Raw genomic sequence first — 27,011 nt, 5'->3', positions numbered from 1 at the left:
AAAAACTATAAATGTCCAGGAATGCAAAAAAGCAGATGGGAAGGTGCCCAGGCCTCAAAGCCTAGCTGTTCCAGTGGATGGCACATAGCCAGAAAGACATGAAGTCCATGAAAAGTCACTGGCACCTGTATCCAGCAGCCCAACACTTGGGGTACTTTCTCTTTGAATCCCAAATCTCACCTCAAAAGCCACACGGTCTGACTGGTGCTGCCGCTCAGCCTCCTGCAGCTTGACCAGCAGGTCCTGCACGGTCTTCCTCAAGCTCTTGACATCTTCGTTTATATAGCCGTCGACCTATAACCAGAGAAGGGAAGAGAAGCTGAAGGCACGGTGCTTGTGTAAGAGAAGGTCCGCCACCACATATGCTTGCGCCCTCTTGTCCAGACCACTCTCACATCACTCAGGGGGAGAGTCAGTCTTAGACACCCAGGAGCTCTGAGTTATTCACACGAAATCACTCTCTTCATATCCTAAGGAACTCAACTAGCCTCAAATCATTTGATGATTTTAGAAGACACTCCGTAATCTTTATACAGGTGTCAACTGATTAGCAGGTATGCTTATGCCATCCTCACATATATGTCCTGCTTCCATAGATTAGAGTGTTCTGAGAGCAGGGACGTGTTCTCCTTTAGACCATAGTGCCCCCAGGGCAGGGGTTATGCCATATGCACCACAAGAGGTGCATCCCCAGGCACACCTTTGGTCTTCCTTGCATCTGGCACAAAGATTAGCATATAAAGGGTTACTGACGGGACAGGCAGATTTAGAGCAAAAGCACCCAATGAGTCCAGGAATCTGATTTGATGTGAGAAAAGGTGTCCTCATCGAGGTTACAGTGAGTCTTTCCCCAGACACACCCAACCGTGGGCTGGTGGTTAGCGCTGAGCTGGCATGTGGGGTCTTGCCCCCATGCCACACAGGCATCAGGCGTTTCAGTTACCAGCTCCCAGCGGGTCTGACTGAAACATCTCTCCCTGTCTTGCACATTAGGAAGCACAGAACTTTCAACTGGGAGGCAGACAACAGGGTTTCGGCGGCTGTGCAATCACTAAGCCCAGCGGGTCTTCATTTCTCTGTCTGTGCAGCAGCAAGAAGACTCCTTATCATGCCCTGCCTTATAGGCTGCCTCAAAAAATAAGATAATACCCAGCAGGGCTTAGAGCTTCTGAGAAGAAAGAGCTGAATATATAGCACCAGGTGCTATTGGAACCTGTTGCCAGCAGCATATTTGCCAAATATGGGCGATTCAGAAGGAGGGGAAAAAAATCCAAATTGCAAGTTTACCGTGAACGGCTAGAACTACAACATGCCAAAATCTAGCCATCAGGATGTTATCCGGTCAACTCGCCCAGATCGGTACCTAAGCTGCTGGGCAGTGAGAATGACTGAAAAGGCTCCTGGAGCATTACTACTATGTGCTTATTTCAAATGGTGCTCTTATAAAACTTGTTTAATGACATGGAAAAGTTTCATGTTAAAATTTGAAGAGAAAAAAAGTTATAAAACAATACACATTGGAGTTAGAAACGCACTAGGTTTAGGCATAGCAATGTGGCTAGATCCTAAGAACATGGTGTTGGGTAAAAAGGGAAACAATGGAAATATAGCACAAATCCATTATGAAAACTAAAAACATACTAATAGGCATATTTAAACCATACATTGAATATATTAGAATGTATACCTTTTGGCTGGGGAGGGGAGGAGCAAAAACAAAAACAAAAACAAAAACAAAAAACCCTAAAAAATGTAAAAGGCCTTTATGACATGAGATGATAATATGCCTTGAACATATTGGGTAGATCTGATTCAGCCCTACACTGAAGGGCCAGAAAAAAACCAATCCAAAAACAAAACAAAACAACCCCAGTCAAACAAAAAAAACAAATAGAAAGAAATACTATATACAGTTTAATCTTGCTATTGAAATACTATTTGCATTTTATTTTTTATTATTATTTTTTTTTAAGTTTTTATTTATTTATGATAGTCACAGAGAGAGAGAGAGAGAGAGACAGAGACAGAGACACAGGCAGAGGGAGAAGCAGGCTCCATGCACCGGGAGCCTGATGTGGGATTCGATCCCGGGTCTCCAGGATCGTGCCCTGGGCCAAAGGCAGGCGCCAAACCGCTGCGCCACCCAGGGATCCCACTATTTGCATTTTATTTAAGATTTTATTTATTTACTCATGAGACACACACACACACACACACACACACACACACACAGAGGCAGAGACACAGGCAGAGGGAGAAGCAGACTCCATGCTGGGAGCCCGATGTGGGACTCGATCCTAGGTCTCTAGGATCAGGCCCTGGGCTGCAGGCGGCGCCAAACCGCTGAGCCACCGGGGCTGCCCACTATTTGCATTTTAAACTGTGGTTTTTCTCTGGGTATCTGAGTGACATTTTTTTTTCTTCTTTCACTTTTCTGTGTTTCTGAATTTCATAAGTTTTCTACAATAACATATCTTATTACATAATCACAAAAAATGGACTGCCCAGGTGGCTCAGTGATTGAGCGTCTGCCTTCAGCTCAGGGCGTGATCGCGGGGTCCTGGGATCAAGTCCCACATCGGTCTCCCTGCATGGAGCCTGATTCTCCCTCTGCCTATGTCTCTGCCTCTCTCTGTGTTTCTCATGAATAAATAAATAAAATCTTAATAAAAAAAAAACAAAATATATAACAAATGCTTTTTTTTTTTTTAAACAAGTATAGCCATGTTTATTTGTTAATTATACTGCAATAAAGCTGGGGGAAATTTTTTTTTCAAAAAGGACAGCCACAATGAGCACTGGGTAATGCATAGGATTGTTGAATCACCTAAAACTAATATAACACTATATGTTAACTATGCTGGAATTAAAAATAAAAAAAAATAAAAATAAACAAACAAATATGCACAGCCATGGAAAGAAATACTACTATGTCATTATTCAAAAGAATGAGGGAGGTGCCCGGGTGGCTCAGTGGGTTGAGCAGCTCCCTTTGGCTCAGGCCCTGATCCCAGGGTCCTGGGACTGAGCCCCACTTGGGGTTCCTTGCTGCTCAGCAGCGAGTTTGCCTCTCCCTCACCATCCCCCTGCCAGTTTCTTCAATAAATAAATAAAATGTAATAAAAGTTGCATGTTGTACCCACTGAGCCAGCAGTCTGTATCTCAGATCAACTAAATTACAATCTCTAATCGCTTCTCGGCCTTTTGGCTAAGATCATGTGAAATTACAATCTCTAGGGCTGGCACAGGCTTGTCTCCTTTAAAGCTGCCAGGGCCATTCCAGTAGACAGCAAAGGCTAAGAGCCCTGCTCTAAAAGGATCCACCCACCTCAATCTGTTAACAGTGGACCCTTCAAAGGAGTGGAATTGAGGAAGGAGAATTTCCGGTTTGTGTGTTTCTCCATTGTTTGAATTTTTATAGCATACATTACTCTTATATTTACGGAGCAAGAAAGAGGAATAACAAAGGGATCATAGAGGAGGATATCCTGCTTCCTGGTTATGAAGTAGTCAACTACTATTTCCCCTGTTACCTACCTCAGGTGGGCTGCTATACAGGGTCGTGGGGCCTGGATTTAATCCATTTGGCTTTTCTAACACCATCTGTTCAAAGAAAAGTAAAATGTTGTTAAAACTGCCCAAACAACCAACTTCGAAATGTTAATCTCCTAAGGTCTCAAATCTTAGATAGAATAAAAGAAAAAGGCGAGGGACACCTGGGTGGTTCAGTGGTTGAGCGTCTGCCTTTGGCTCAGGTCACGATCCAGGGGTCCTGGTATTGAATCCTGCATTGGGCTCCCCGCAGGGAGCCTGGTTTTCCCGCTGCCTGTGTCTCTGCCTTTCTCTGTGTGTCTCTCATGAATAAATAAGGAAAGAAAAGAAAGAAAAGAAAAGAAAAGAAAAGAAAAGAAAAGAAAAGAAAAGAAAAGAAAAGAAAAGAAAAGAGAAAAGAAGAAAGAAAAAAGAAAAGAGAAAAAAAAAAGAAAAAGGAAGAGAAAGAAAGAAGTAGAAGAAGATAGAGGAAGGGGAAGTAAAGGAGGAAAAGAGGAAGGAATAAGGAAGAAAGAAGAAGAAAGAAGAAAAGGAATAAAGGATGGCAGGAAGGAAGAAAGGCCAGAAGGGGAAAAAAGACTTTGAGTGCTCTGGAAAATCGAGAGGGGAGGGAGTGGAGAAGCATGTGTGTGGCCTTAAAAGGGAATACTCCGGCTTTGTAGGGAGGATGAAGGGAACCTCGGCCTAAAACCTTTCTACAGACTGGAGATCATGCAGGCTGCCTGCCACCAACAAAGAGTCTCCCTTCCCTCTCAGAGATCCTGGGGTTTGATGAAGCAAAAAGCAAAAGGTGAAGTGGCCTTTGCAGCAATCCTTTATAGCCCATAGCTTGATGTGATGAAATGACTGCTGGTCTGTGCAAACAAGGGCCCCGGACTTCTGGGCCAGTCTCAGAGCATATCAGGTTGTCTGGTCACTTGAGAAGGCATTTCCCATCAGCCAGATGTGAGCATAGCCATGAAAGCCCTACCTTGGATCACAGCAGAATGAAGTAGGGGGCATGACCACATAAGCCACAGGCATGCTCACACCAAGGAGGAGCCTTGCTGCCACCAGCTGTACAGTCATCGTTTCGCTCAGGAGGATGAGGGTGGGGGCTCCTGGAGAGAGACTCCCCAACTCCCCAAATCAAATGCAGAGGAAGGAGATATAACTCAGAATCTAAAGAAGGATGAGGGTCAAACAGAAGAGATGGTTCTGTTCTCCTAAGGGCACTTCTAGCCTCCAATTTTAGAAAAACTGAAATACAGTATCCCAGAATCATCCATCCATCTCAAAAAGACCCTTCAACAAGTTCAATATGACATTTACTGATGACCTTCTGCATCCTATGTCCTGTGCCAAGTGTGGGGATACAGAGACAGCAGTGGAGGTGAACCCTACCTTGAGGAGCTTCTGGTGCCAGATAGAGACAGCTATGCACACAAACAGACAAAATTTCAATTCACACCACAGGTGTCACCCCAATTAAGCAGGATTGACTTATGAGAAGTTTGCATTTATAGGTAATTGTTTGCTTTATAAGACTCTGGATTGCAAAAACATTGATCCCATAATCCTCAAATAGAAGAGGTTTTGCCAATAACTTTTTTTTTTTTTTTAATTTTATTTATTTATGATAGTCACAGAGAGAGAGAGAGAGAGGCAGAGACACAGGCAGAGGGAGAAGCAGGCTCCATGCACCGGGAGCCTGACGTGGGATTCGATCCTGGGTCTCCAGGATCGCGCCCTGGGCCAAAGGCAGGCGCCAAACCGCTGCGCCACCCAGGGATCCCGGTTTTGCCAATAACTTAATGGAATTTTATTTACATAAATTCCATTTTTATACACTGTTTTCAAAACAGGTATACTTATACAGAGGCTGATACGTGTAAACACAGGTGCCCATCAACTGGAGAGCATTAGTAAGGTTGTGAGTGCTCTGAGAAGCCAACATTGCCTGTGTTCTCTCCTTTCCTGGCAGTGATGTGAGATTCGGCATCTGCTGTGTGACCAGCAAATGGGACTGCCCAGCACAGCCTCTTCCTTGTGGACCCAACCATTGACCATTTCCTATTACCTGTAGTTCCTGTCCATGGAGAGAAGCTCCTAGATCTCTGTCAAGCTTGCTACTTATGTCCTCCTGGAGCTTCTGCAGGCAATTCTGGGCCTGGGAGAGGAGGGCAAGAAGCTTTAGCTTTGGGATAAGGAAAGAGAGCACGTACCAACTCACCCACTATGGCCTGTCCCTGACCCATACTCCTGTGAGCCAGGTACTGGCCTTAGCACTGGCTGGGGGAAGGAGGGACCCCAGGCAAATGGGGCTGCAGCACAGTCCCTCCTACACAAACAGGAAACAAAGCCTACACGAAGGAAATCAAAACCCTGTGCTGCTGGAGGCAACATTCTTGTTGCAGAGACACAAAAAGCAAATGAGTGAAACAAACATGTAATATGGTACATGATGACAGGTGCCCAGGTGCCAATAGGAGTCATGGTGAGGGTCAGGAAAAGAGGTTGGCAGTTTAGAGAGGATGGCTAGGGTACAGTGCTAGGCACATAGTAGTTAAATATTTGTTGATTAATGGAAGGGTCACAAATGATACTTGACTCAAGGGGGCGGCATGGTGGTGGTTTCGGTATGAAGGAAGCTGATGGGAGAGAACCAGATCCCACAAGGCCAGGGTGCCTTGGTGGCTCATTCTGTTAAGTGTCTGCCTTCTGCTCAGGTCATGATCCCAGGGTTCTGGAATAGAGTCCTGCATTGCACTCCCTGTTCAAATGGGGAGTCTACTTCTTCCTCCCCTCTCCCATATGCTTCTCTCACCATCCCCACCAATGGTACTCTCTCTCTCAAATAAATAAATACAAAAAAAAAAAAAAAAAGATGGGAGCCAAAAAACTGAGAGGTTCCCACAAGGGAGGGGTCCCCACCTCCTGGATATACTGTACCTCACTCTTCAGTTGGTTGACATTCTTCTCGTGAACTATCTTATCTCCAGGCCTCCCCTTCAGGTACACCTGCAATAAGGGAAACAAGACTCTTTAGTTAAGGAAACTCTTGGGAGGGCACCTGGGTGGCTCAGTGATTGAGCATCTGCATTTGGCTCAGGTCATGATCTGGAGGCGGGGAGGCCTGGGATCAGTCCCGCATAAGGCTCCCTGCTGGGAGCCTGCCTCTCCCTCTACCTATGTCTCTGCCTCCCTCTCTGAGTCTCTTATGAATAAATAAAATCTTTAAAAAAAGAAAAAAAAAGGACCTCCTGGGAGGTTAATTCCTCATGGGCAGGCTCCTACACTACTGGTGGGAAGGTAAATTGTTACTGCCTTTCTGCGTGGCAATTTGATGATTCAAATCAGGAAGCTTAGAGCTGTAATTACTCTTTGACCTATCAAACCTACTTCTGGAAATTTATCCTAATGAGATAAACTGGCATAGCCAAACTGGCATAAACGAACACTCACATATATACGTAAATTTGTACAAAGGAGGTTGTAAAAAGGTTTACACATTTTTCTCTATACATTCTTGAATCTTTTACAATTAAGAAAATATTTAATACCTGTATTATAAAACACATACGCAATTTAGTAACATATGTTCAGCAAAATACTGTTTATGATTGCAGAAATGGAAATAGGCACAATGGCCCACAATGGGGGATTATTTAAATTGTGGTACATCATAATAGAATACTATGCAGCCATTAGAATACCAGACACTGGGCAGCCCGGGTGGCTCAGTGGGTTAGCACCACCTTCAGCCCAGGGTATGATCCTGGAGACCCGGGATCGAGTCCCACATCGGGCTCCCTGCATGGATCCTGCTTCTCCCTCTGCCTGTGTCTCTGCCTCTCTCTCTCTCTCTCTCTGTGTCGCTCATGAATAAATAAATAAAATCTTAAAAAAAAAAAAAAGAATACCAGACACTTACATTTATAGACACAGAAGATGTTATAAACCTACATTAAATCATTAAAGTGTTTGGTGGGGGGGGGGGAGCGAGCAAATTGTAGAATACAGTGTATATAATAGTATATAAAACAATTTAATTTTTGAAAAAATACAGACAAATATAAAAATATCTGAGAGGATACCCAATAAAGTAGTAATAATGATTACATCAGTAGAATTATGGGGTAGTTTTGCTTTCTTTAAGGGCCATGCAATGACTTTGAATAAGAAAAAGAAATTAATTAAAGGCATCCAGATTGAAAAGAAAGAGGAAAAACTATCTCCATTTGCAGATGAAGTGATCATGTATATAGAATACCGTAAGGAATCTACTAAAAAACTATCAGAAGTTGTAGCAAGGTTGTAGGATATAAGATCAATATACAAAAAATAATTGTATTTCTATACACTAGCAAGGAACAATCTGAAATGAAATTTAAAAACAATTCTACTTATGAGAGCAACAAAAAGAAAAAAATACTACATGGATGGAACTGGAGGGTATTATGCTAAGCGAAATAAAAGATAAAAGTCAACGATTTTGTCAGAGAAAGACAAATATATAATTTCACTCTTACGTGGAATTTAAGAAATAAAACAGATGAACATAGAGAAGGAAAAATAAGATAAAAACAGAGAGGGGAGGAGCAGGAGCGCCTGAGTGGCTCAGTGAATTAAGCTTCCCCCTTAAGCTCAGGTCATGATCCCAGGGGTCCTGGGATGAAGCCCCAGCATATGGCTCCCTGCTCCACAGGGAGCCTGCTTCTCCCTCTTCCTCTGCCTGCCACTCCCCCTGCTTGTTCTCTCTCTCTTGCTCTCTTTATAAAATCTTTAAAAAAACAAAAAACAAAAACAGAGGAAGGCAAACCATAAGAGACTCTAGACTCTAGGAAACAAACTGAAGGTTGCTGGAGGGGAGGTGGGTAGGGGGATGGGGTAACAGGGTGATGGGCATTCGGAGGGCACAGAATGTAATGAGCACTGGGTGTTCTTTGCAACTAAATTCTACACCTGAACTAATAATACACTATATGTTAACTGAATTGAATTTAAAATAAAAATTTAAAAAGAAAAAAATACTTAGAAATAAATTTAACAAAGTTTAAGACCTGTATTCTGAAAATTATAGACACTGTTGAAAAAAAAAAAAAAAGAAGGCCTAAAAAAATGAACAAACATCCCATTTTCATGGATTGGAAAACTTGATATTGTTAAAATGGTGTTACTCCGCAAACCCCCAAACTGATCTACAGTTTCAACGTAATTCCTATCACAATCCAAGCTGGCTTCCTTGCAGAAACTGACAAACTGATCCTAAAATGCATATGGAAATACAAAGGACTCTGAATAGGTAAAAGGATCCTGAAAAATAACAATATTATAAATATTAAGAAAATGTTAACAAAAATAACAATTACAGTGATCAAGACAGTGTGGAACTGACATAAGGAGAGACACATAAATCAATGGAATACAATTGAGAGTCCAGAACAATAATAATACAATAATAATACACTAAACTGATTTTTGACAGGATGCCAAGACAATTCAATGGGGTAAGAACAGTCTTTTCAACAAATGATGCTGGCATAAATGGATATCTACATGGAAAAGAATGAAACTGGAGCTCTTCCTTATACCATATACAAAAATCAACCTAAAATGGATCACAGACCTATTTGTAAGAGTTAAAACTATAATTCTTTGAGTATAGGAATAAATCGTTGTGACCTTGGTTAGGCAAAACCTTCTCAGACATCACACCGAAAGCACAATGAAAGAAAAAAATATATAAATTGGATTTAATCAAATTAAAAACTTTTGTTTCAAAGGATATCATTAAGAAAGTAAAGAAAACAAAACACAGAGTGGGAAAATTTTTTAAAAATATTTCCAAGTCATATATCTGGTAAGGGTCTAGTTAGTATCCAGAATATATAAGGAACTCTCATATCTTGAAAATTAAAACACAAATAACTTCTTTTAACAAAGATGACAATGTTTTATTTATAATATTCATACGTCCAAACTTTTTGCTAAATTCAATTAATCACCAAGAGTAATCCTTTTGGACTATTCGTTGCTATTTTAAAATTCAAATATAGCAAAGGTAACACCATGAAGAAAGTGTAGTCACAGTTATCACTTGTACCTAACATATAAACACTTTAAACACAATTGAATTTTTATTTATTTTTATTTATTTTTAAAGATTTTATTTATCTATCAGAGAGAGACAGAGCACAAGCAGGGGGAGGAGCAGACGGAGAAGCAGACTCCCCATTGAGCAGGGAGCCCAATGCAGAATGATGCAGAACTCAATCCCTAGGATCATAACCTGAGCCAAAAACAGACTCCCAAGCAACTGAGCCACCCAGTGCCCCTAAACACAACTAAACTTTTTTTTTTTTAACTTTTTTATTTAAAGATTTTATTTCTTTATCCATGGGAGATACAGAAAGAGAGGCAGAGACATACGCAGAGGGAGAAACAGGCTCCCTGCAGGGAGCCTGATGTGGGACTCCATCCAGGATTCTGGGATCATGCCCTGAACTGAAGGCAGACGCTCAACTGCTAAGCCACCCAGGTGTCTCCACAACTGAATTTTTTTTTTTTTCCACAACTGAATTTTTAAATGGGCAAAGGATTTGGATAAATATTTCTCCAAAGAAGATATGCAAATAGACAATATCCATATGAAAGCATGTAATCAGGGAAATGCAAATGAAAACTACAAGATATGGCTTCACATGCAATAGGATGGCTATAATCAAAGACAGATGATAACAAGTGTTGGTAAGGCTACAAAGAAATTGGAACCCTCCTATGTTGCTGGTGGGAGTATAAAATGGAACAAATGTTTTGAGAAAAAGTCTGGTAGTTCCTCAAAGCCTTAAATATAGAGTTACCAAATGACCTATCAATTCCACTCCTAGGCATATACCAAGAAAACTGAAAACATATGTTCACGCAAAAACTGGCACTTGAATATTCATAGCAGCAATATTCATAATAGCTAGACAGGGATCCCTGGGTGGCGCAGCGGTTTGGCGCCTGCCTTTGGCCCAGGGCACGATCCTGGAGACCCGGGATCGAGTCCCACGTCGGGCTCCCGGTGCATGGAACCTGCTTCTCCCTCTGCCTGTGTCTCTGCCTCTCTCTCTCTCTCTCTCTGTCACTATCATAAATAAATAAAAATTTAAAAAAAAAATAATAATAATAGCTAGACAGTGGAAACAATTTAAATGTTCATCAATTGACGAGTGGGTAAAAACACGTGATAGATCCATTAAAGGGAATGTTATTTAAACACTGAAAGGATTAAGTACATATGCTATAACATGGCTGGATCCTGAAATTATTATGCTAAGTGAAAGAAGCCAGACACAAAGGCCACATGTTATATGATTCCATTTATGTGAGATGTCTAGAAGAGGCAAATCCATAGATAGATAATAGCTTGGTGATTGCCAGGAAAAGGAAGGAGTGACTGAAATGTTCTGGAATTAACAGTGGTAATAATTGCACAAGTCTGTGAACATACTAAAAACCACTGAATTGTACACTTTCACTGAATCGATTGTATGGTATGTGAATTATATCTCAAAGAGCTGCTTTTAAAAAAGAAATAACAAAAATTGTTTTATTAAAAAAAAAATAGTGGGACGCTTGTGTGGCTCAGTGGTTTAGGCATCTGCCTTTGGCTCAGGGTGTGATCCCAGGGTCCGGGGATCAAGTTCCACATCAGGCTCCCTGCATGAAGCTTGCTTCTCCCTCTGCCTGTGTTTCTACCTCTCTCTGTGTGTCTCTCTCATGAATAAATAAAATCTTTATTAAAAAAAAAAGTAAGTTCCACAAACACACTTCCCACCTGTCTTGACAATTTCCAGCAGCTAAATATGGATAGTGGGATAGGCACCTAAAAAGGTCATCCCATCCATCCTCACACCAAGGGCTGGGTTGCACCAAAGTCACTATACACTGACTGTGGTCTCCTGGTGTTAATTAAGATCTTTCCAGGAAATTCCCAGGAACTAGTGTTACAGGTCTGGTTCCTCCTAGTCAAACCCTGTGGCAAAGCCAACTGCTCCCTCTCACATGCCTGCAAGGGGAAAGAGGAGAGAGGGAAGAGTGGAGGTAAACTAAGCTTACCTTAATGATTTCCTCATGTCCATCATTGGACTCCACCAGTTCTGAGGCCAGGGAATGACTGGTTGAATGGCCAGACACCATGGCATAGGTCTTCCTGCCCACCTGCCAGAGAGAGAGAAGGAGAAAGAGAGAGAAATGGCTCAGAAATCATGACAAGCCCAGAACTTCTGCCCCTTGACCAATGCAGAATACCTGCTCCTCAAAAGATTTAACGGGTTAGTCTGATTTTCCCCTCCAAAAATTCATTTCCAGAACCTCTACCAGAAGCTACACAACAGCAACACTGGATGGGGAAAATTAGCAGAAATTGCAGGTTAGTTTTACTTTTAGTGGGGTCTCCGCATCCCCCAAAGCAGTGCACAATGCTGAGGTCAGGTGGTATGTCTGAAAGGAGGTGATCCTGCACAGCAGCAAAGATGGCTCTTGGCAGCACTGGCATGAGAGGTCAGCAGCGAAGGAGAACTGGCTGAGGGAGAGGCCTCACCCCACCAGAAACCTTGATACCTTCTGGGCTAAGTGTTCAAGTTCATCTCCTGTCAGTTCACTCTGTAGAGTCAGCCTGAGAATGTCCACGCTGCCCTAATAATGACAAGGACAGCAACAATCACCCCTTACCTTCACAGTCCACTCCTGGTACAGGTATACCTCTGCCAGCCCTGCGGAATGGGTCTTGTTATCACCACTTAACAGACAAGAAAAGCTGAAGTCTGGAGAGGTGACATTAGCTTGCCTAACATCAGTCACTCCTGGGTGGTAGGATGTCCCTGGGGCCTCTGACAGTGCTCTCTATACCACAGCAGAGCCTACACAGGATGCTGCTCCACATACCTCCAGAGGGGCTAGCTCCCCTGGCCCTCAGAGTCCAAGAAGCACAGTGTGTAGATTCCTGTTTCCCCAGCCCTGAAGAAGGCACTCCCAATCCAGGATTCCTGCACCTGACAGTCAGGAAGCTACTGATGCACTTCACAAGAGTTAAACTATGATATCCTTCCCGCCAAACTATATGACAGTAGCCACATCTTCCGTGACACTTCCATACATCCAGTGGGAAACAACCTGTCCTCTCCCTGAGCTCCCTCAGTATCATGGGGCCTCTCGTGGCACCTGCCTCTTAGTTCTTCAATGTTCCATGAGGAACTGCTCCCTCTGTTAACTCCTCGTGGGCTGCTATCTGCCATAGTCCTCACACAGGTATTTTCTGAATGCATATGATGTTCCAGGACATCTAGGTCTAGAGAACATTACACAAGAAAGAAGAGGAAATGATTTCAAAATAGCCAGAGTAGCTGCTCTTTTCCCCCAGGACACAGAATATGCTTTTTTGTTAAAACACCTCTCTCTACCTGGAGACAGCTGGGGAAAGAAAGCTGGGACATCCCTCAGGCAAAATAAAGGCGTTATCAGCTAATGAAGATCAAGTCTGGCTTATTGTATAAAGCCAGGCACTCTAATTGAAAGAGCACAGACAATAGGCCAGACGGGGGCCTCCGAGGGGTCATCTCACCCACACCTGTTGTCAGAATCCCCAAGGGACAGGAGAAAGTGGGGGAACTCGCAAAATATACTCAAAGAAATAATGGCTGAAAACTTCCCAAATTTTACAAAAGACATAAACCCACAAATTCAAGTTTCTGGGCAAATCTCAAATGGGATGAACCCCCAAATCATGCCAAGATACGTCATAATTAAACTTCTGATAACTAAAGACAAGGAAAAACTCTTCTCAAGTCAGAGAAAAAATAGACACTTTACTTATAAGAGGAAAACAGTGAATAAACAGCAGATTTTTTTATTAGAAACCAACGCCAGGAGAAAATAGCATAGTATTTTTCAGTACTGAAAAAAATCTCGTAATCAAGAATCCTATGACCAAAAAACTCTCTTTCCAGAATGAGGGAAGAAATCAAGATGTGGAAGCCGAGAAAAATTAAGGCCATCCCACCTCAAGTTTAGCATTAGCACAAGTACAGCCATCTTAGGCCCCTGTGAATAAGAGCTGAACTTTACGGGAAAAACTGCGGAATGTCCTCAATGTCCTCGGCAGGGAATCCCATATCAGAAAGACAACAGAGCCCACACCATGGTAGAAAGTCCCATATTAGAATGAGAACAGAGCTCAATGCCCTAAGCCCCATATCAGAATGTAAACAGAACTTGAGAAATTCCTCCATCCCTTCTGAAAATCCCCTAGACCAGCCTATAAAAAACCCAGCTGTAACCCACTTCGGGCCCCAAGTCCCTGCTCCGCTGTGTCGGGTATACTTGGACCCAAGCTCGAGCTCGCTAATAAACCCTCATGCGCTTGCATCGGTGTCAGCTCCTCGGTGGTTTCTTGGATTCGCAATCTTGGGCACAACAAAGATGTTCCCAGGTAGGGATCCCTGGGTGGCGCAGCGGTTTAGCGCCTGCCTTTGGCCCAGGGCACGATCCTGGAGACCCGGGATCGAATCTCACGTCGGGCTCCCGGTGCATGGAGCCTGCTTCTCCCTCTGCCTGTGTCTCTGCCTCTCTCCTCTCTCTCTCTGTGTGTGACTATCATAAATAAATAAAAATTAAAAAAAAAAAAAAAAAAGATGTTCCCAGGTAAAGGAAAACTAAGAGAATTTCTTAACAATAGAGTACACTAAAAGAATGGCTGTAGGGGAACCTGTATGGCTTAGTTAAGTGTCTGACTCTTGATTTGGACTCAGGTCATGATCTCCAGGTTGTGAGATCAAGCCCCATGTTGGGCTCTGCACTCAGCAGAGTCTGCCTCAGTATCTGCTCCTCCCCTGACTCTTGTACTCCCTCTCTCTGGAATAAATAAATAAATAAAATCTTTAAGAAAAAAAAAATGGGGCATCTGGGTGGCTCAGTCAGTTAAGCAGCCAGCTCTTAACTTTGGCTCAAGTCCTGGGATCCAGCCCACACAGGCCACTCTGCACTTAGCAGAGTCTGCTTGGGATTCACTCCTTCTCCCTCTGCCCCCACCCCCACCCCTAGAGCCCTCTCCCTCTCTCTCTCTCACTCACTCAATCAATAAAATAAAATAAAATAAAATAGAACAACAGCTATAAAAGGTCTTCAAACAGGGGGATCTCTGGGTGGCTCAGCAGTTTGGCGCCTGCCTTTGGCCCAGGGCGCGGTCCTGGAGTCCCGGGATCAAGTCCCGCATTGGGCTCCAGCATGGAGCCTGCTTCTCCCTCTGCCTGTGTCTCTGCCTCTCTCTCTCTCTCTTTCTCTCTCTCTCTCTCTCATAAGTAAATAAATAAATCTTAAAAAAAAAAAAAAGGTCTTCAAACAGAAAGAAAACAATACAAAAGGAACTTTGGAATCTTAGAAAGAAACAACATGGATAGCAAAAACATCATTAAATACAACAGGCTTTCCTTTTTCTCTCAGGTTTTCTAACATGTTTGATGGTTGAAGATAAAATTAAAACACTGTCAGGATGCCTGGGTGGTTCAGCAGTTGAGTGTCTGCCTTCGGCTAAGGGCATGATCTTGGGTCTGGGGATCGAGCCCCACATTGGACTCCCTGCAGGGAGCCTGCTTCTCCCTCTGTCTATGTCTCTGCCTCTCTCTCTCTCTCTGTCTCTCATGAATGAATAAATAAAATATCTTTTTAAAAAAATATAACACTGATTCAGTTCTAAATGTACACAGAAGAGGGCAGAAGAGGGGTGCCTGGGCGACTCAGCAGGCTGAGCTTCTTTTTTTTTTTTAAGATTTTATTTATTTATTCATGAGAGACACAGAGAGAGAGAGAGAGAGGTGGAGACACAGGCAGAGGGAGAAGCAGGCTCCATGCAGGGAGCCTGACGTGGGATCGATCCGGGGTCCCCAAGATCACACCCCGGGCCAATGGAGGGGCTAAACCACTGGGACACTGGGGCTGCCCTGAGCTTCTAACTCTTGATCTCAGCTCAAGTCATGATTTCAGGGTCATGAGATCGAGCCCCACTCAGGCTCCATGCTCAGTGGGGAATCTACTTGAGATTCTCTGTCTCCTTCTCCCTCTGTCCCGTCCCCCCACACTCTCTCTCACTCTCTAAATAAAGAAAATCTTTAAAATAAATAAATAAAAGATACAAAAATAAACATATACAAAGGCAATATTTAATTTTATTACAAATGAGAGAGGGTAAAGGAAGGTAAAGTTTCTATACTGCACTCAAACTGGTAAAATGGCAACACCGGTAGACTGTGGTAAGTTATATTTATAAAAGTGTAATACCTAGAGAAATCATTAAAAAACTTTTTTAAAGGTTTTATTTTTATTTATTTATTCATAGACACAGAGAGAGAGAGAGAGAGGCAGAGACACAGGCAGAGGGAGAAGCAGGCTCCTTGCAGGGAGCCTGATGTGGGACTCAATCCCGGGTCCCCAGGATCACACCCCAGGCTGCAGGCGGCGCCAAACTGCTGCGCCAACGGGGCTGCCCTAAAAAATTTTTTTTAAAAATAGAATCCTGGGGATCCCTGGGTGGCCCAGCGGTTTGGCGCCTGCCTTTGGCCCAGGGCGCGATCCTGGAGACCCGGGATCGAATCCCACGTTGGGCTCCCGGTGCATGGAGCCTGCTTCTCCCTCTGCCTATGTCTCTGCCTCTCTCTCTTTCTCTCTCTGTGACTATCATAAATAAATAAAAATTAAAAAAAAAAAAAAAAAAGAATCCTAAAAAGCTTTCAAGTAGCCCACAATAAGGTAAGGAAAATAAAACAGATATATGAAAAATAAAGAAAAAATAATAAATAAAATGGCAGACTTACAATTCCAATAATTACATTAAATATCAAGTGGTCTAAATACACCAATTAAAAAACAAAGATTGGCAGAGGGGATTAAAAATATGAATCAATCCATGCTGTCTAAAAGAAACATACTTAAACATATAGACAAGTTAAAAGTAAGGATGGGAATAGATATATCATACAAACATTATTAAAGGAAAGCAAGAGTGGTTATATTAATATCAGATAGAGTAAACTTCAGAGCAAAGAGAATTGCCAGAGACAGAGAGGGACATTATATAATGTAAAAGAATCAATCCACAAAGAAGATATAGCAATCCCAAATAGATAGGTGCCAAACAACAAAGCTGCAAAATATGTGAAGAAAAAACTAGGGATCCCTGGGTGGCGCAGCGGGTTAGCGCCTGCCTTTGGCCCAGGGCGCGATCCTGGAGACCCGGGATCGAATCCCACATCGGGCTCTCGGTGCATGGAGCCTGCTTCTCCCTCTGCCTGTGTCTCTGCCTCTCTCTCTCTCTCTCTCTCTCTGTGACTATCATAAATAAATTAAAAAAAAAAAAAAAGAAAAAACTAAAGAACTGAAAGGAGAAATACACCAATCCACAATTATACTTGGAGACTTCAACATGCATCTCTGAGCAATTAATAGAATGTAGACTAAAATCAGCACAGATACCTAAGAATTCAACATCACCAACCAAGAGGGATCTAATCAACAGTTATGGGATGCTCCCCTCACCAGCAGAGTACACACTGCTGGCATGTACCTATAAAGCATACATTAAGAGAGACAGTAATTTGGGCTATAAAACAAACAAACTTGAAAGAATTGATACCATACAGAGTATGTTTTCTGACCACAGTGGAATCAAACTAGAAATAACAGAAAGATAAAAGGAAAAATTTTAAACACAAGGAAACTAAACAATACTTCTAAATAATTCTTGGGTCAAAAAGGAAGTCTCAAGGGCACCTGGGTGGCTCAGCTGAGTATTTAACTTCAGGTCAGGTCATGATCTCCAGGTCCTGGGATTGAACCCTGTGTCCAGATCCACAATCAATGAACAGGGAGTCTGCTTCTTCTCCCTCTCCCTCTCCCCCTCCCACCATTCTCTTCTCTCTCTCTCAAATAAATAAAATTAAATTAAAAAAAATAAAACAAGGCAGCCCGTGTAGCTCAGCGGTTTGGCGCCGCCTTCAGCCCAGGGCATGATCCTGGAGACTGGGGATCAAGTCCCACATCAGGCTCCCTGCATGAAGCCTGCTTCTCCCTCTGCCTGTGTCTCTGCCTCCCCCCACCCCTCTCTCTGTCTCTCATGAATAAATAAAATCTTAAAAAAAAACACGCACACATTAGATATTTAGTAACATAAAAAAAAAAAAGGAAGTCTTGAGAAAAATTTTAAAAATCATTCAACTAAATAAAAATGAAAACACAAAATGTCAAACTCTGTGAGACATATCTGAGGCAGTTCTGGGTCACCTGGATGGCTCAGTCAGTTAAGTGTCTGTCTGTGGCTAAGATCATGATCCAAGGGGCCTGGGATTGAGCCCTACATTGAAGCCTGCCCCTATGCCCCCCATTCATGTTCCCTCTTGCTTGGTCTGCTCTCTCTCTCTCAAATAAATAAATAATCTTAAAAATAAATAAAGCAGTTCTGAGGGAAAGCCATAACACTAAAAGCATACATTAGAGAGGTACCTGGCTAGCTTGGTCAGTAGAGCATGCAACTCTTTTTCTTTAAAATTTATTTATTTGAGAGAGAGAGAGAGAGAGAGCATGCACAAGTAGGGGAAGGGACAGAGGGAAAGAATCTCACCCTGCTGGGCAGGTGCCCAATGTGGGACTCAATCCCACTACCATGAGATCATGACCTGAGCTAAAATCAAGAGCCAGATGTTCAACCAACTGAGCCAACCAGGTGCCCTGAGCATGTAATTCTTGAACTCAAGGTCATAAGTTCAAACTCCACATTGGACATATAAATTACTTTTAAAAATAAATAAATGCATATACATCAGAAAAGAAAAAAGTCTCAAATCGACAATTTAGGTTTCTCACTTTCAGATCAAGAAGAACAAATTAAACCCCAAGTGGGCAGGAGGAAGGAACTAAAAAAGACAAGAAATGAATAAAATTTAACAGAAAAATAAAGAAAAGTCAATGAAACGAAGAGCTGGTTCTCAGAAAAGATCACTGATATTGATAAACCTCTAGCATGATTGGCAGAGAATAAAAGAGACACATATTACTAACATCGGGAATGAAACAGACTATTTCTATTGACCATGCAGATGCAAAAGCATGAACACTATGAACATAAATTTGACAATTTAGGGACGCCCGGTGGCTCAGCAGTTGGGCAGCTTTTGGCCCAGGGTGTGATCCTGGAGTCTCAGGATTGAGTCCCACATTAGGCTCCCTGCAGGAAGCCTGCTTCTCCCTCTCCTTGTGTCTCTGCCTCTGTGTGTGTATGTGTCTCTCATGAATAAATAAATAAAATCTTTTTAAAAAATTGACAATTTAGACAAAATGGACCAATTCATTAAAAAACACAAACCAGGGATCCCTGGGTGGCGCAGCGGTTTGGCGCCTGCCTTTGGCCCAGGGCGCGATCCTGGAGACCCGGGATCGAATCCCACATCAGGCTCCCAGTGCTTGGAGCCTGCTTCTCCCTCTGCCTGTGTCTCTGCCTCTCTCTCTCTCTCCGTGTGACTATCATGAATAAATAAATTTAAAAAGAAAAAAATTAAAAAAAAAATAAATAAAATAAAAATAAAAAAATAAAAAACACAAACCACCACAAATTACCTAATATGAAATAGGTACTATGAATAGCCTTTTAAAGAAATTAAATTCATCATTTTAAATCTCTCTAAAACAGAAATATCCAGGCCCAGGTGGTTCCACTAGAAAATTCTACCAAATGTTTAAAAAATTAGCACCATTTCTACATAATCTCAATCAGAAAACAAAAGAGGAGGAAACACGTTGCAATTCATTTCATGAAGCTAGTCTTACTCTGGTACCAAAATCAGATGGACATTTTTTTTTAAAGAAAGAAAACACTACAGACCAGTATCTCTCATGAACATAAAGGTTCTATTTCTTAACATTTTGTTAGAATATGGCTAAAAGACATAAGACATTTCACTGAACAAGATATATAGATGGTCAATAAGCACATACAAAGATGTTCAATGTCATCAAGGAGATACAAATCAAAACCACATTGAGGGTAGCCCCGGTGGCCCAGCGGTTTAGTGACGCCTGCAGCCCAGGGTGTGATCCTGGAGATCCGGGATCGAGTCCCACGTCAGGCTCCCTGCATGGAGCCTGCTTCTCCCTCTGCCTGTGTCTCTGCCTTTCACTCACTCTGTGTCTGTCATGAATAAATAAATAAAATCTTAAAACAAAACAAAACAAAACAAAACAAAACAAAACACAGTGAGATACCATTATACACCTATCAAAATGGCCAAAACAAAAAACAGTGACACCCACCAAATACTGGCAAGAGTGTGGAGAAACTGGATCGCTCACACACTGCTGGTGGGAAGGTAAAGTGACATAGCCAAAAAAGAAAAGGTTGGCAGTTTTTTTAAAAACTAATCATACAGGGAAGCCTGGGTGGCTCAGCAGTTGAATGTCTGCCTTTGGCTCAAGGCGTGATCTCAGAATTCCAGGATCGAGTCCCACACTGGGTTCCCTGCATGGAGTCTGCTTCTCCCTCTGCCTTAAGTCTGTCTGTCTGTCTGTCTGTCTCTCTCTCTCTGTGTGTGTCTCTCATGAATAAATAAATCAAGTCTTTTTTTTTTTTTAAGATTTTATTTATTCATGAGAGACACAGATAGAGAGAGAGGCAGAGACACAGACAGAGGAGAAGCAGGCTCCATGCAGGAAGCCTGATGTGGGACTCGATCCCGGGGCTCCAGGATCATGCCCTGGGCCAAAGGCAGGCGCCAAACCGCTGAGCCACCCAGGGATCCCCATAAATAAAGTCTTTTAAAAAAACTAATCATACAAATACCATATAACCTAGCAATTGTACTCCCGGACATTTATCCAAGAGAAATGAAGACTTAGGTTAACGCAAAAATTTGTACACTAATGTTTACAACAGCTTTATTTGTAATACTACAAAACTAGAAACAACCCAGATACCCTTCTATATAGACAACAAACTGTGTTGTATTTATATCATGGACTAATTACTACTCAGCAATAAAAGGGAACAAATTATTGATGCGTGCAACAATTCCCAGAGAGTTATGGTAAGGGAAAGAAGCCAATCACAAAAGGTTACATATTGTATGATTCCATTTATTTAACGTTATTGAAACGAAAAAATTATGAAGAACAAATTAGCGGTTGCCAGGAGGTAAAGAGAAGATGGGAGTGAAAAGCAAGTGCATGTAGGCTCCAACATGAAGCATCTTTGTGGTGATGGACATGTGCTCTACCTTGACCGTATGAAGTCACTATCCTGGTTGTGATAGTATGGTATAGTCTTACAAGATGTTACCACTTAGGAAAATGAAATAAAGGGTATAGGGGATCTCTATTATTCCTTTTTTTTTTTTTTAATTTTTATTTATTTATGATAGGCACACAGTGAGAGAGAGAGAGGCAGAGACACAGGCAGAGGGAGAAGCAGGCTCCATGCACCAGGAGCCCGACGTGGGATTCGATCCCGGGTCTCCAGGATCGCGCCCTGGGCCAAAGGCAGGCGCCAAACTGCTGCGCCACCCAGGGATCCCTCCTTTTTTTTTTCTTAAGATTTTATTTATTCATGAGAGACAGAGAGAGAGACAGAGAGAGAGAGAGAGAGAGGCAGAGACACAGGCAGAGGGAGAAGCAGGCTCCATGCAGGGAGCCCGATGTGGGACTCAATCCCGGGTCTCCAGGATCAGGCCCTGGGCAGAAGGCAGGCGCCAAACCGCTAAGCCACCCACGGTGCCCTCTATTATTTCTTATAACTGCATATGAATCTACAATTAGATAACAAAAAATTAATACTTTCAGGGACAAAAATTAAAGAATATAATGAAGGAAATAAGTATCTGTAATCCTACTACCTCAAAATGGCCACTATTAAAATGTTAGTGTATTCCTCATAATTTTTCTACACTTATTTTTTTTAATATACTACCATACAAAGTTATGTACTTGCTTTTTTCCCTTTAATATTTCATCATTAATTTCCATCACACTAAACTTTCTTCAAAACTGGCTTTTAGAAGGGACACCTGGGTGGCTCAGTGGTTGAGTGCCTGGTTTCAGACTAGGGTATGATCCTGGAGTCCTGGGATCAAGTCCTACATCGGGCTCCCTGCATGGAGTCTGCTTCTCCTTCTGCCTATCTTTCTGCCTATCTTTCTGCCTCTCTCTCTCTCTCTCTCTCTCTCTCTCTCTCTGTGTCTCTCATGAATAAACACTTTTTTTTTTTTTTTAATTGGCTTTTAGGAGCGCCTAGGTGGCTCAGTGGTTGAGCATCTGCCTTTGGCTCATGTCGTGGTCCTGGGGTCCTGGGATTGAGTCCTGCATCAGGCTCCCCATGAGGAGCCGGCTTTTCCCTCTGCCCCTTTCTCTGCCTCTCTGTATATCTCATAAATAAATAAAATAAAATCCTTTCTTTTTTAATTGGCTTTTAAAGGCCACTAGTATGCCACTGAATAAACTAATTAAACTTAGGTATTCAACCTAAGCCCCCTCTCCTCTGCTCCCACTTCTGTAGATTATTATCAAATTCTTTTTATTTCTTATATATTCATTTTTTTAATTTCAGAAAACAACTTTTCTTTTGACAGTTTCTAATGAGATGATACACAATAGTACCAAGATCACCACCAAAGTTATTGCTTGGTCCATTACCCCTCAAGCCCAACTGACATTCTCTCTTCTTTGCAGAAAAAGAATCACATTTGGAGCAGTTAGACCTGGCCTCAGACACTGACCCTGGCTTTCATTTGTTGTGTGTATTGATTTATTCTCCCTCAGCTTTAGTGTATTAGTTGGTAAGATGCTTAAGTGAAAACACAGTGACTAAAACACATAGATATACAAAAGTTCCAGTTCCTCAAATTTCGATGTAAAGCTCCTCTTCAAAATATCTGTCATATGGGACGCCTGGGTGGCTCAGCAGTTGAGCGTCTGCCTTCAGCTCAGGGCGTGATCCCAGGATTCAAGATCAAGTCCCACATCGGGCTTCCTGCAAGGAGCCTGCTTCTCCCTCTGCCTATGTCTCTGCCTCTCTCTGTGTGTCTCTCATGAATAAATAAATAAAATCTTAAAAAAAAAAAAAGATGTATATTATCTTCTACCTCACACTATATACAAATATCAATTTCAAATGATTGCAGATTTCAATGTAAAAGGCAAAACTTTCCTTAAACTCAGCATAAAAATATCCTCCCCATAAAAAATATTTGATAAATTAGACTATATTAAAATTTTGAACTTTCATTCATCAAAAGATAGTGCACGGAAATCCACAGAGTGGAAGGTATTTATTCCATATATATCTGGCAAAGAATATTCAGAATACATTAAGAATTCCTACGAAACCACTGGGTGGCTCAACGGTTTAGCGCCTGCCTTCGGCCCGGGGTGTGGTCCTGGAGTCCCAGGATCGAGTCCTGCATTGGGCTCCCTGCTTGGAGCCTGCTTCTCCCTCTGCCTGTGTCTCTGCCTCTCTCTCTGTGTGTGTCTCTCATGAATAAACAAAATCTTTAAAAAAAAAAAAAAGAATTCCTACGAAACAAAAAGACTACAACATGATATACAGGACTGGATCCTGGATCAGAAAAAGTACATTAGTGGAAAAACCAGTGAAATCCAAGTAAAGCCTATAGTTTAAGGCTTTACTATAGAAAACTAAAACATTAGTTTTCTTAGTTATGACAAATGTACTATGGTTAATGTAAGATGTTAACATTGGGGGAAACTGAGCGAAGAGCGTGTAAGACTTCTCTGTAATATTTTTACAACCTTCCTGTAAACCTAAGATTATTCCAAAATAAAAAGCATATTTGAAGAAAGAGAGAAAGGGCAAGGAGGAAAAGAAAGGGAGAGAAAGGAGCTGCCCAACAGAAAAATGGACAAAAGACTTCAATAGACACATCACATAAGAGGATATCCAAACGGTCAATAAACGTCGGAAAAGGGTTCAGTATCTTCAGTCATCATTATCAAAGAACTAGAAACTAAAACCACAAGGCAATGCTACAAAATACCATTAGAATGACTACAAATGAAAACAAAAAACAAGTGCTAGGGGCTATGGAACAATCAGAACTCTCCTACACTGGTGGTGGGAATGCTCATTATCATAATCTCTTTGGAAACCTCTACCAAAGAGGAATATTTGCAAACCCTATAACATAGTAGTTCTACTACTAACAGAAATGCATACCTATGTTTCCCCCAAAATCAAAAAAATTCTACCCATAAAAAAAATGATGCTAGAATGTTCACAGTAGCATTTCTCATAATAGCCAAAAATTAGAATGTATCCAAATGTTCAAGAATAAAATGGATAGGGACACCTGACTGGCTAAATAAATCCTTTGAGCATGAGACTCTTAATCTCAGGGTTGTATATTCAACCCCATTATGGATATAGGGATTATTTAAATAAATACATATATACATATACACATAAACCCAAATTTTATTTTTTTTAAGATTTTATTCTTTTTTAAGATTTATTTTGAGAGAGAGAGAGAGAGCAAGCACATGGGAGGAGGGGGAGAGGGAGAGAGAGTCTTAAGCAGACTCCATGCTGAGCACAGAGCCTGACATGGGGCTCCATCTCACCACCCTGAGATCACAACCTGAGCCAAAACCAAGAGTTGGTCCCTTAATTGACTGTGCCACCCAGGTGCCCCTAGAGATTTTATTCTACTTTTTAAATATTTAATTTATTAGGGAGGGAGGGAGAGAGAGAATGTGCAGGAAAGGCAAAGGGAGGGAGAGAAAGAATCTCAAGAAGACCATGCTGAGCATGGAGCCTGACATAGGGCTTGAACCCAGGACCCCGAGATCATGACCTCAACTGAAACCAAGAGTCAGCCCCTGAACCAACTGGGCCACCCAGGGGCTCCTAAAAACTTTATTTTTAAGTAATCTCTACACCCAACATGGGGCTCAAACTCACAACTCCAAGATCAAGAGTCACTTGCTCTTCCAACTAAGACAGCCAGGTGCCTCTAAAACCACATTTTTTAAAAAGATGTATTTATTTGTTTATTTTAGAGAAAGAAAGAGTGCATGAGCAAGCATGAACTGGGAGGATGGGCAGAGGTAGAGGGAGAGAGAATCTTTTTTTTTTTTAAGATTTTATTTATTTATTCATGAGAGACACACACAGAGAGAGAGAGAGAGAGAGAGAGAGAGAGAGGCAGAGACACAGGCAGAGGGAGAAGCAGGCTCCACGCAGGGAACCCGATGTGGGACTCTATCCCGGGACTCCAAGATCACGCCCCAGGACTCCCAGATCACGCCCCGGGCCAAAGGCAGGCGCCAAACCACTGAGCAACCCAGGGATCCCCCGGGAGAGAGAATCTTAAGCAGACTCTGAGCTGAGCATAGAGCTGGACACAGGGCTCAGTCCCATGATCCTGAGATCACGACCTGAGCTAAAACCAAGAGTTAGACGCTTGACCAATTGTGCCACCCAGGTGCCTCCTAAAATCACATTAAAAAAAAAAGGGTAAAATGGACAAATTTAAATTGCAATATAGTCATACAATGGAACAGTGTACAACCATGAAAAAGAATGAACTTGTACACAACGTGAATAAACTTCACACAAATGTTAAGCAAAAGAATTCTGACACAAGAGTTAAGATTCCACTTATATAAAAAGTATAAAAACAAGCAAAACTAACACATACTTTAGAAGTCACTCTAGCGGTTACCCCTAAAGGATGGGAGTAGGTAATGACTAAAAGAGGACAATGACTAGAAGTAGAGGTTTATTCTGAATATAGGGAATTGGGTCAGTTAAGTCAAGTCATTTACTATCAAGAACTATCCTGTCCAATGTGGCAGCCACTAGCCACATGTGGCTATCAACCATTTGAAATGTGGTCAGTCCAAATAGAGATGTTCTGTACAAAGCCACAGCACAAAAAATTGAATTCTTTCTATGCTGATCACTTATGGAAATGATAACCTTTGTATATATTGGGTTAAATAAGATATATTATTGGAAAAAAATTTTAATATAAAATTTAAAAATATATGAAAGATGGTCAACCTCATCAGTAATCAGTAACCAGAAATGTTGGTTAAAACAATAAGTGGGGCACCTGGGTGGCTCAGTCGGTTGGTCGTCTACCTTCAGCTTGAGTCATAATCCCAAGTCCTGGGATCAAGCCCCACATGGAGCTTCTGGTTCGGTGTGAAGCCTGCTTCTCCCTCTCCTAATGCTCATGCTCTCTCTCACTCTTTCTCTCAATAAATAAATAAATAAAATATTTTTAAAAATGTTTAAAACAAATTAATGGACCTAAAAAGTTAAAGTCTACTCTCTATAAAAAAAATAAAAACAATGAGTTTTCAGGGTGCTTGGGTGGCTCAGTCAGTTAAGTATCTGCCTTCGGCTCCCAGGACCCTGGGATTGAGCTTCACACCTGGCCCCTGCTCAGCAGGGGATCCTGCCTTTCCCTCTCCCTCTGCCGCTCCCCCTGCTTGCACTCTCTCCCCCTCGGTCAAATAAATAAATAAAATCTTTAAAACAAAACAAGAAAAAAAATAAAAAATAAACAATAAAAAAAATAAAACAAAACAAGTTATAATTTGGCAGGGATTTCATTAAACTAAAAGATTTAAGTAGGGGAGCCTGGGTAGTGCAGTCAGTTGAGCCTCTGATTCTTGGTTTTGGCTCAGGTGGTGATCTCAAGGTCATGAGATGAAGGCCCCCCATCAGGCTCCATGCTCAGTCCCTGGAATCTCTCTCCCTCTCCCTCAGACCCTCTGGCTCATGCTCTTCTTCTTTTTCTCTCTCTCAAATAAATAAATAAATCTTTAAAAAAAAAAAAAAAGAAGATAAATAAGTGTAAAAAGGAAACCTGCAGATGTATGTTCACAGCAACATTGTTTGTAGTGGCTACACACTGGCAACAGCCCAGATGATCTGCTGACAAGAAAATGGATGAATAAACTCTGGTACATTAGTACAATGAACTAGTATTCATCTGTGAAAATAACTGAACTACAGCTTCATGCATCGACATGAATGAATCTTCAAATTAATGGTAAGTTTAACTAAGCAAGCTATATAGAAGGGGCACCTGGCTGGCTTAGCTGGAAGAGAATGCAAGTCTTGATCTCAGGGTTCTGAGTTTAAGCTCCACACTGGGTGTAGATATTACTTAAATAAATAAATAAACCTAAAAAAAAAAAGGCTAGAGAATACAGATAAAACTATGAATATAAAGTTCAAAACATGCCAAACTAAGTACTATATCACTTATCCATGTAGGAAAACTATAACAAAAAGCAAAGAAATAAACACAAAATTTGAGACAGTGATCACTTCTGTGGAAGAAGCAGACGGTTATGAACAAGGCAGGACCCAGGCACTTCAAAAAGATTGATAATGTTCTCTTTCTTTTTCATGTTTTTAAAGATTTTAT

General features: G+C 41.7%; 1 protein-coding gene across 2 annotated transcripts in view; it reads right to left on the bottom strand.

Annotated features, from left to right (window-relative positions):
- TUFT1 (tuftelin 1) overlaps positions 1-27,011 on the bottom strand; it is a 48,693-nt gene that overhangs the window by 10,210 nt on the left and 11,472 nt on the right. The window contains exons 2-7 of one of the 2 annotated variants that reach the window (XM_038562252.1): positions 12,142-12,216; positions 11,638-11,739; positions 6,484-6,552; positions 5,612-5,701; positions 3,538-3,603; positions 181-294 (exon numbers count right to left, since the gene is read on the bottom strand). In XM_038562252.1, the coding sequence (XP_038418180.1) occupies positions 181-294; positions 3,538-3,603; positions 5,612-5,701; positions 6,484-6,552; positions 11,638-11,739; positions 12,142-12,216 (516 nt within the window). The remainder of the gene's footprint in view (positions 1-180; positions 295-3,537; positions 3,604-5,611; positions 5,702-6,483; positions 6,553-11,637; positions 11,740-12,141; positions 12,217-27,011) is intronic. The other variant, XM_038562253.1, reaches the window with a different exon arrangement.

The sequence above is a fragment of the Canis lupus genome, chromosome 17 (assembly GCF_011100685.1).
Source record: "Canis lupus familiaris isolate Mischka breed German Shepherd chromosome 17, alternate assembly UU_Cfam_GSD_1.0, whole genome shotgun sequence".
NCBI lineage: Eukaryota > Metazoa > Chordata > Mammalia > Carnivora > Canidae > Canis > Canis lupus.
This window is presented reverse-complemented; position numbering and strand designations above follow the sequence as displayed.